General features: G+C 36.6%; 1 protein-coding gene across 1 annotated transcript in view; it reads right to left on the bottom strand.

Moving 5' to 3' along the window:
• Positions 1-2,252: 2,252 nt before the first annotated feature.
• LOC102801873 (plexin domain-containing protein 2-like) overlaps positions 2,253-11,509 on the bottom strand; it is a 41,618-nt gene continuing 32,361 nt past the window's right edge. The window contains exons 8-13 of the mRNA XM_085491403.1: positions 11,340-11,433; positions 10,560-10,655; positions 7,410-7,552; positions 6,630-6,720; positions 3,799-4,007; positions 2,253-3,589 (exon numbers count right to left, since the gene is read on the bottom strand). Of these exons, the coding sequence (XP_085347529.1) occupies positions 3,452-3,589; positions 3,799-4,007; positions 6,630-6,720; positions 7,410-7,552; positions 10,560-10,655; positions 11,340-11,433 (771 nt within the window). The 3' untranslated portion in view covers positions 2,253-3,451. The remainder of the gene's footprint in view (positions 3,590-3,798; positions 4,008-6,629; positions 6,721-7,409; positions 7,553-10,559; positions 10,656-11,339; positions 11,434-11,509) is intronic.

The following is an 11,509-nucleotide window of genomic DNA, read 5'->3' as shown; positions in this document are numbered from 1 at the left end:
GCATCCAATGTTGATTTTTGTTGCCTCACGCCTATTACCGGTAAATACACACTGTAGTGGTTCAATCTGCCAAGGATCAGTTTGGAGGGGTGACCCGAAACAAACGTTCCCTGGCTGGCGAAGATGTGTCACTGAGCAAACTTGAAACACTATGAATACAAGTGCAAAACAGCCATTTTTTTTATTTGACATGAAAACCCATAATGACAGAAGAAATAACACATCTTGCACAAAAATTCAGTAAAAATCATAATTCTACAAATATGTATTTATATACTTGGAGAAAAGGTTTGTAAACCTGCTTGGAATGTGTTGGTTCTTAACCAATCAAATTGCATAAATTGGCAGTATTCAAATAACACGTTTTATAATGCAAATACATGTCAAGTGTTGGTATCAAAATGATTACAAAAGTCTAAAACTTGAACAAAATGCTGATTACATATTTAAATAGCATAGACAACTTTTTATCATTCAGCTCATTTGCATGTCAACTTGTTCTCATTTGTACGTCATTTGAATGACGGCACAATCTTCTTGGATATGGTAGTCATTTGCATGACAATATGACAGCACAATCCTATTCCATACAACACAGCTCATTTGCATGACAAAACATTCCTATTTATAAAGTTAGCTCATTTGCATGAAATATTGAATGACAGCACAACCCTATAGGATATAGCTACAGGTAGCTCAGTTGCATGATAATGCATTCCTATTTATAAAGTTAGCTCATTTGCATGAAATATTGGATAAATTTAATCTCAGTTGCAAGAAATCCTAATTCAAACTATTTTGTCCAAGTTGCATTTAGGCCAGACTTTTATTATCTCTTGTTTCCCGAACCTGCCAAATGAACAGGAGCCAAAAATGAAATCAAAATTTAATTTTATTTCAGCGTAATTTCTCGCGCCCGCTGACTTGTGAGTGCAAAAAATTGCTAATATTTTTATCTTCATTTTTTTTTCGCCCGCCGCCTAAGAAATTCAAGTTGCATTTCCATGGGAGTATCATGATCAAAGTACCAAAGTCTAGCACAGATCTATATTTAATGCACGTTGGTTGACAGTGAATCTCGGGTAATGACCTCTCTGCATGCTGCTTGAGACTACTAGGCGAACATGGCGGTGGTGTGGTTTGTGGAGACACGCCGTGAAACTGTCGTCAAAAACCAAGAAATCCCTCATTAATGCTGAAAATTGTGCCCCAATTGGCGACATTGCCAACCAGGTTATACATGGAATAAAATTTTATTTCATTTCTTCTCTTCGATCAATGATCTCACTTACAATTCTTCGGGAATCACACAAATCTAATGGAAAAAAATTAATTTTTATTTTTTTCCGCCCTCAAAAAATTCACTTATAAAAACTCAAGAAACAGGGAATAAAATAAGTCTGGCCTTAATTTGGACAACATTACATTCTAATTAGATATACGTTATTTAATTTGCAATACATCACATAATTTGAAATATTTTATCTCATTTGCATTTAATTTGAATAACATTTTAATTAGAAATATTTTGGCTCAATTGCATGTAATTTGTCATCAGCGTTTAACTGGAAATGTATAAATATTAGCACACAAACAGTATAAAATTAACACAATTTGTCCATGAAAAAATTATCAAACTGTCAATTGAATATGAAAAAGGTTTTCTGTGTTAACTATCAGTTATTCATAGAAATATTCTTTTCACAATGAAACAAGTCATTGAAAATTTTTGAAAGTTCTCTTTGTGCTAGTCATATTAAAGCGAAGGGGTTGTCGTGAGCGTGTCTTTGAAACTTGAGTTCCAAGTGGCGTATACAAAAGATTGTTTATTTACATCAAAACACGTGTTCAGTATAGTAGTATTATGGCCAAAAATAAAAACAGTCGTTATTCGGCCATCTTTGATCTGGTTATGAAACACACTGATATGTATGATGTATGTGCCAAATACGAATGAAAATTGTACATAAATTGTGGAAATATAGTAGTAAGACCAAAAAGTCAGATGGCTGTCAATCGGCCATCCTTGACCAGATTTTGAAACAAATTGTCATGGACATGCATCCTAACATGTATAAAGTACATGCGCCAAATTTGAATGAAAACTGACAGAGCACGTCCAAGATAAGGCAGAAAAAAAGATGCCTGCCAGTCGACCATCTTTGATCCAATTGTGAAATAAATCGTCATGGACATGTATTAGGATACATGTCCATGACGATTTATTTCACAATTGGATCAAAGATGGTCGACTGGCAGGCATCTTTTTTTCTGCCTTATCTTCGTCCGAACGGGGACTAAAAACAACCTCATTCTATAGATTGTTTTGTCTTGCTTGCTTTTTCATTTTGGGAAAAAAAATACCAAATATATTTGAAAGTTTGGACATGTATAATCTATGTACCAAGGTTGAATGACAACTGGCAAAGCATGTCCAAAATACAACATTTTCAAAAAACAAGATGGCTGCCAGTCGGCCATTTTGAATCAAGTCCCTAAACCACTGCATGTGCATATGTCCCACATAAGGTACTAGGCAGATGCAAAGAATGAACGAAATCGGTCCACAGGATTCTGAAATATGACTCTGAACAGACTGACGGACGAACACACGGTCGGACGGACAGACTCAGGAACTCACGGATGGTCGGGGACATGTATCCTAACATGTATGATCTATGTACTAAATTTGAATGAAAACTGACAAAAGCATGTCCAAAATACGACATTTTCAAAAAACAAGATGGCTGCCAGTCGGCCATTTTGAATCAAATTAATAAACCACTGCATGTGCATATGTCCCACATAAAGTACTAGGCACATGCAAAGAATGAACGGAATCAGTCCAAGGGATTCTGAGATACGACTCCGGATGGACGGACGCATGGACGCACAGACGGAGACCGAATTATAAGTCCCCGTTTTCGGACTTCGTCCGAACGGGGACTAAAAACAACCTCATTCTATAGATTGTTTTGTCTTGCTTGCTTTTTCATTTTGGGAAAAAAAATACCAAATATATTTGAAAGTTTAGAAACATTGAAAGCTCAGTTATGAGTGACATTGTCTCGCATAAATTAAGCTTCTCACACCAAAATGTTTTTGTAAGATAAAAAAAAAACGTTCTTCCAAGACAATCCTGTAGCTGCAAAACTGCTTTCACATTGTAACACCTGAAATATTTGAAATATTTTTTCAAAAACAATGCTGAAGGATCCAGTTTAAACTGGTCTGATTACATCCACTTTTGACTTCTTTGATCAGATCCTGTTTGGACTGGTTTCATCATTTCCAGTTTGGACTACATGGTTTCATTCTATGCACTTTGGACTGACTTGTTTGGAGCCAGATTTCAATGCATTGATCAGAGCCAGATGGGACCGGTTTTATTACATCCACATTGGTGTGGTTGGATCAGTGCATTGATCAGAGCCAGATAGGACTTGTTTCATCACATCCACATTGGAGTGGTTGGATCAGTGCCAGGTTGATCAGAGCCAGATTGGACCGGTTTCATCACATCCAGTTGTGGCTGATACTTATATTTAACATCTCGGCTATTGTTTCTTGAGAGATGGTTTCTTTGCAACTGAAATACAATGTAAAATTATATGAATTACCTCTGCCATGTAGTTGTTCTATTGTGAAAATTCTTCTTCATTAGTTTGATTTTACCCAAGTACCTGCTTTAATCACACCTTTTTTCCTTAGTACAAGAAACTATAATAATCTCCTAAACTAAATGTGTATTTTAGGCTTGCCTGCTTTTTACCATTTTATGGATACAATGACACTTACCTCAAGAAGGCACATTCCTGACTTAGTGGTGGGGTATCTGTATGCATAACATACCCACATTACAGGACCAACAATTAGAATGAAAATCAAAACCGCAATCACAACACTGATGGCAATCCTTGTGTTAACTGATGTACCAGATACATGTACTGTTACCACTTGGGATGAAGGAGACACACTTGTTTTGTAGCTCTCAGTTGGTATTGCAACTATATTAAGAGGAAATTACTATTAGTTTAAGCATTAATGAATTTAATATAATACCAGTATAATACCAGTCATCACGTTTATGCAAATTATCCCAAATAGAGGTTCACCATATTTACTCTATTAGAAGTACATCTCGAAATAGAGGTTCACCATATTTACTCCATTAGAATTCATCTCCAAATAGAGGTTCACCATATTTACTCTATTAGAAGTACATCTCCAAATAGAGGTTCACCATATTCAATTAAAAGTACATCTCCAAATAGAGGTTCACCATATTCAATTAAAAGTACATCTCCAAATAGAGGTTCACCATATTTATTCTATTAGAAGTACATCTCCAAATACAGGTTCACCATATTTACTCTATTAGAAATACATCTCCAAATAGAGGTTCACCATATTTACTCTATTAGAAGTGCATCTCCAAATAGAGGTTCACTATATTTACTCCATTAGAATTCATCTCCAAATAGAGGTTCACCATATTTACTCTATTAGAAATACATCTCCAAATAGAGGTTCACCATATTTACTCTTATTAGAAGTACATCTCCAAATAGAGGTTCACCATATTTATTCTATTAGAAATACATCTCCAAATAGAGATTCACTATATTTACTCCATTAGAAATACATCTCCAAATAAAGGTTCACCATATTTACTCTATTAGAAGTACATCTCCAAATAGAGGTTCACCATACTCACTCTATTAGAAATACATCTTCAAATAGAGATTCACCATATTTACTCTATTAGAAGTACATCTCCAAATAGAGGTTCACCATACTCACTATTAGAAATACATCTCCAAATAGAGGTTCACCATATTTACTCTATTAGAAATACATCTCCAAATAGAGGTTCACCCTATTTACTCTATTAGAAGTGCATCTCCAAATAGAGGTTCACTATATTTACTCTATTAGAAGTACATCTCCAAATAGAGGTTCACCCTATTTACTCTATTAGAAGTGCATCTCCAAATAGAGGTTCACTATATTTACTCTATTAGAAGTACATCTCCAAATAGAGATTCACCATATTTACTCCATTAGAAATACATCTCCAAATAGAGATTCACCATATTTATTCCATTAGAAGTACATCTCCAAATAGAGGTTCACCCTATTTACTCTATTAGAAGTGCATCTCCAAATAGAGGTTCACTATATTTACTCTATTAGAAGTACATCTCCAAATAGAGGTTCACCATATTTACTCCATTAGAATTCATCTCCAAATAGAGGTTCACCATATTTACTCCATTAGAATTCATCTTCAAATAGAGGTTCACCATATTTACTCTATTAGAAATACATCTCCAAATAGAGGTTCACCATATTTACTCCATTAGAATTCATCTTCAAATAGAGGTTCACCATATTTACTCTATTAGAAATACATCTCCAAATAGAGGTTCACCATATTTATTCTATTAGAAGTACATCTCCAAATAGAGGTTCACCATATTTACTCCATTAGAATTCATCTTCAAATAGAGGTTCACCATATTTACTCTATTAGAAATACATCTCCAAATAGAGGTTCACCATATTTACTCTATTAGAAGTACATCTCCAAATAGAGGTTCACCATACTCACTCTATTAGAAATACATCTCCAAATAGAGATTCACCATATTTACTCCATTAGAATTCATCTCCAAATAGAGGTTCACCATATTTACTCTATTAGAAATACATCTCCAAATAGAGGTTCACCATATTTACTCTATTAGAAGTGCATCTCCAAATAGAGGTTCACTATATTTACTCTATTAGAAATACATCTCCAAATAGAGATTCACCATATTTATTCCATTAGAAGTACATCTCCAAATAGAGGTTCACCCTATTTACTCTATTAGAAGTGCATCTCCAAATAGAGGTTCACCATATTTACTCTATTAGAAGTGCATCTCCAAATAGAGGTTCACTATATTTACTCTATTAGAAATACATCTCCAAATAGAGATTCACCATATTTATTCCATTAGAAGTACATCTCCAAATAGAGGTTCACCCTATTTACTCTATTAGAAGTGCATCTCCAAATAGAGGTTCACCATATTTACTCTATTAGAAGTGCATCTCCAAATAGAGGTTCACTATATTTACTCTATTAGAAATACATCTCCAAATAGAGATTCACCATATTTATTCCATTAGAAGTACATCTCCAAATAGAGGTTCACCCTATTTACTCTATTAGAAGTGCATCTCCAAATAGAGGTTCACTATATTTACTCTATTAGAGGTACATCTCCAAATAGAGGTTCACCATATTTACTCCATTAGAAATACATCTCCAAATAGAGGTTCACTATATTTACTCTATTAGAAATACATCTCCAAATAGAGATTCACCATATTTATTCCATTAGAAGTACATCTCCAAATAGAGGTTCACCCTATTTACTCTATTAGAAGTGCATCTCCAAATAGAGGTTCACTATATTTACTCTATTAGAGGTACATCTCCAAATAGAGGTTCACCATATTTACTCCATTAGAAATACATCTCCAAATAGAGGTTCACCATATTCATTCTATTAGAAGTGCATTTCCAATAGCGTACATGTGAGCCAAGAGATTTTGTAAATTTCCTCTTTACCAACCTGTGACTTGTGGTGGTTTCTTTTGAGGTTCGGTTACTTTGTTTTTAGATGTAGGCTTCTTAGAAGCTGAAGTGCAAATAGTATTGCTTGTCTTGAGATGAAAATAAAAAAAAAATTGTGTTACTACAAAATGTTATATTTAAGAGATGCATGATAGGGTCCATAGCACCAAGAGCCAAATGATTTCCAAGACTTTTCCAGACCTTTTCCCAAACTTTCTTGCATCCCCCCCCCCAAGACATTTTGACCCTTGATTCAGGCCAACATGGTAGAAGGGCGGGCGGGTGCTGGGATAGCAATCACTGCCGACACTTATTGCAACTGTATGCAGAGAAAATGAATTAATAACTATGAAGAAATTTAAAGACTTTTCAAGATTTTTCCTGTAATTTTAAGACAACTCAAAGACTTTCAAGACCCCAAAATTCAAAGACTTTCAAAGGATTTTGCCGACGCTACGGGCTCTGCATGAAATTTTAACCCTTTGAATGCACTAATTTGTCCTACTCAATTTTTGGAACATTCCACACTTTTATGTATTTTACTTCAATTTCATCATTTTGAACCACATAGACATAGTCTATAGGCTACAAGTCTTGACCAACATTTTTGGACTATGAAAAATATGCAGGTTTTATGAATTGTGACAAAGGTTAGTGCTCATATGGTGTCTCAGTAAATATACTAAAAATAAATAAATGACTAAATTAATACTCTTAATATTTAAAACAATGTGAACACTCAGTGTTATTAGGATTACAACTAATGGCATGACATTACCTGGTTATCACAACCATTTTCAACCCATAATTGGCGATGCCTATCAAATCCACTTGAACATCTCTGTAGTCGAGAACACCACGAACAATTAAATCCTATATCACTGCTAACACACGACTCACAGGTGCTGTAGATATTGCATGCTTTAAAGAAAAAGAAGAAGAAAATTATTCTTTTTCTAAGCAACGATTTTAGGAACAAAATTACTATTGTAGTTTTCTGTCTGATGTGATGAATCTCCTACACTGTCTGATGTGATGAATCTCCTACACTGTCTGATGTGATGAATCTCCTACACTGTCTGATGTGATGAATCTCCTACACTGTCTGATGTGATGAATCTCCTACACTGTCTGATGTGATGAATCTCCCACACTGATGTGATGAATCTCCTACACTGTCTGATGTGATGAATCTCCCACACTGTCTGATGTGATGAATCTCCTACACTGTCTGATGTGATGAATCTCCTACACTGTCTGATGTGATGAATCTCCTACACTGTCTGATGTGATGAATCTCCTACACTGTCTGATGTGATGAATCTCCTACACTGTCTGATGTGATGAATCTCCTACACTGTCTGATGTGATGAATCTCCTACACTGTCTGATGTGATGAATCTCCTACACTGTCTGATGTGATGAATCTCCTACACTGTCTGATGTGATGAATCTCCTACACTGTCTGATGTGATGAATCTCCTACACTGTCTGATGTGATGAATCTCCTACACTGTCTGATGTGATGAATCTCCCACACTATCTGATGTGATGAATCTCCCACACTGTCTGATGTGATGAATCTCCTACACTGTCTGATGTGATGAATCTCCTACACTGTCTGATGTGATGAATCTCCTACACTGTCTGATGTGATGAATCTCCTACACTGTCTGATGTGATGAATCTCCTACACTGTCTGATGTGATGAATCTCCTACACTGTCTGATGTGATGAATCTCCTACACTGTCTGATGTGATGAATCTCCTACACTGTCTGATGTGATGAATCTCCTACACTGTCTGATGTGATGAATCTCCTACACTGTCTGATGTGATGAATCTCCTACACTGTCTGATGTGATGAATCTCCTACACTGTCTGATGTGATGAATCTCCTACACTGTCTGATGTGATGAATCTCCCACACTATCTGATGTGATGAATCTCCCACACTGTCTGATGTGATGAATCTCCTACACTGTCTGATGTGATGAATCTCCTACACTGTCTGATGTGATGAATCTCCTACACTGTCTGATGTGATGAATCTCCTACACTGTCTGATGTGATGAATCTCCTACACTGTCTGATGTGATGAATCTCCTACACTGTCTGATGTGATGAATCTCCTACACTGTCTGATGTGATGAATCTCCTACACTGTCTGATGTGATGAATCTCCTACACTGTCTGATGTGCTGAATCTCCTACACTGTCTGATGTGATGAATCTCCTACACTGTCTGATGTGATGAATCTCCTACACTGTCTGATGTGATGAATCTCCTACACTGTCTGATGTGCTGAATCTCCTACACTGTCTGATGTGATGAATCTCCTACACTGTCTGATGTGATGAATCTCCTACACTGTCTGATGTGCTGAATCTCCTACACTGTCTGATGTGCTGAATCTCCTACACTGTCTGATGTGCTGAATCTCCTGCACTGTCTGATGTGATGAATCTCCTGCACTGTCTGATGTGCTGAATCTCCTACACTGTCTGATGTGATGAATCTCCTACACTGTCTGATGTGATGAATCTCCTACACTGTCTGATGTGATGAATCTCCTACACTGTCTGATGTGATGAATCTCCCACACTATCTGATGTGATGAATCTCCTACACTGTCTGATGTGATGAATCTCCTACACTGTCTGATGTGATGAATCTCCTACACTGTCTGATGTGATGAATCTCCTACACTGTCTGATGTGATGAATCTCCTACACTGTCTGATGTGATGAATCTCCTACACTGTCTGATGTGCTGAATCTCCTACACTGTCTGATGTGCTGAATCTCCTACACTGTCTGATGTGCTGAATCTCCTACACTGTCTGATGTGATGAATCTCCTGCACTGTCTGATGTGATGAATCTCCTGCACTGTCTGATGTGATGAATCTCCTGCACTGTCTGATGTGCTGAATCTCCTACACTGTCTGATGTGATGAATCTCCTACACTGTCTGATGTGATGAATCTCCTACACTGTCTGATGTGATGAATCTCCCACACTGTCTGATGTGATGAATCTCCCACACTGTCTGATGTGCTGAATCTCCTACACTGTCTGATGTGATGAATCTCCTACACTGTCTGATGTGCTGAATCTCCTACACTGTCTGATGTGCTGAATCTCCTACACTGTCTGATGTGATGAATCTCCTACACTGTCTGATGTGATGAATCTCCTACACTGTCTGATGTGATGAATCTCCCACACTGTCTGATGTGATGAATCTCCCACTGTCTGATGTGATGAATCTCCTACACTGTCTGATGTGATGAATCTCCTACACTGTCTGATGTGCTGAATCTCCTACACTGTCTGAAGTGCTGAATCTCCTACACTGTCTGATGTGCTGAATCTCCTACACTGTCTGATGTGCTGAATCTCCTACACTGTCTGATGTGATGAATCTCCTACACTGTCTGATGTGATGAATCTCCTACACTGTCTGATGTGATGAATCTCCTGCACTGTCTGATGTGATGAATCTCCTACACTGTCTGATGTGCTGAATCTCCTACACTGTCTGATGTGATGAATCTCCTACACTGTCTGATGTGATGAATCTCCTACACTGTCTGATGTGATGAATCTCCTACACTGTCTGATGTGATGAATCTCCTACACTGTCTGATGTGATGAATCTCCTACACTGTCTGATGTGATGAATCTCCTACACTGTCTGATGTGATGAATCTCCTACACTGTCTGATGTGATGAATCTCCCACACTGTCTGATGTGATGAATCTCCTACACTCAGTAATATAAGTATGTACGATAATTGCTCTATTGCAAGCATTGACTGTATACAAAACCATATATTATTTTAACCATAGAAAATTTTGTTATTAATGCCAGTATGCAAACACTACTAATAGGGCAAATAAGGTACATTGATGTGCTCACTTACTTGGTAGCGGTTGTAAAAGTATAGCACTATTGCTAACTACTTTTGTTTCGTCCAGTACTACAGCATGATACTGAAAAATTTGTCTTTTTACTTTATCTGCAATAAAAAAAGAAAAATATATTAACACATCACCTGCTGATAGTATAGATGAATGGTGAAATCTTAAAAACAAAGTTATCAGTATAAGCTGCCAGTGAGGGCACTTTACTTACACAACTATACACAAAAACACACTCCCTGGCTAGCTGAGAAACCATGGCAAGTCGTGTCATATTCATGTCAACATTTTGTAATATTTCTGAGTTTTATATGTGCTAGTAAGTGCTGGCAGTGAACAGGATAAATTACGTCAGATTGGAAACTGATTCCGTCAATTCACATACATTATTGTATTTTTGCAGAGACCACAACATGACAGACTGGATTATTTGAGTAACTGAAAATTATTCAAGTTAATAAATTTTTGTTCTCACTTCACACACATCGATACAAGGTGAACTGAGCAGATGACACACTGAGTCGATTAATGGATAACTAATGTTTAAAGGTGATATATTCAAGTCTTGTTTCAGTTGTACTGGGGTATGTATGGTTTTATTTTTTCGACCCAAGCGTCTTGCAAAATCTTGCACCAGTTTTCTCTACCAAATTTGTCAAAACGTTGTACAGATTCAGAGGCAACAGAAAGTAATTAAAGCTAATATCGTCATGACAGAATAACAATGTCCAAATATGGGCAATGACATTTTATACATTCGTTAATAGTGAACATTGACTTACTTTGCTCAAGTGGGATATCAAAGTAATATGCATCTGATATTCCAACTTTTACAGGATGTATGTTTTCTGATATTTCACTAAGTGCTATAGGTATCTATAATATGAACACAATAATGTTAAGAGCAATGCGCTGTTACCATGCTAACATCACCAGATACTGACGAGTGAGG

This window comes from Saccoglossus kowalevskii, chromosome 16 (assembly GCF_978046115.1).
Source record: "Saccoglossus kowalevskii chromosome 16, keSacKowa6.1, whole genome shotgun sequence".
Classification (NCBI taxonomy): domain Eukaryota; kingdom Metazoa; phylum Hemichordata; class Enteropneusta; family Harrimaniidae; genus Saccoglossus; species Saccoglossus kowalevskii.
Note: the sequence above shows the minus strand (reverse complement) of the source record. Positions and strands in the feature narration are given on the sequence as shown.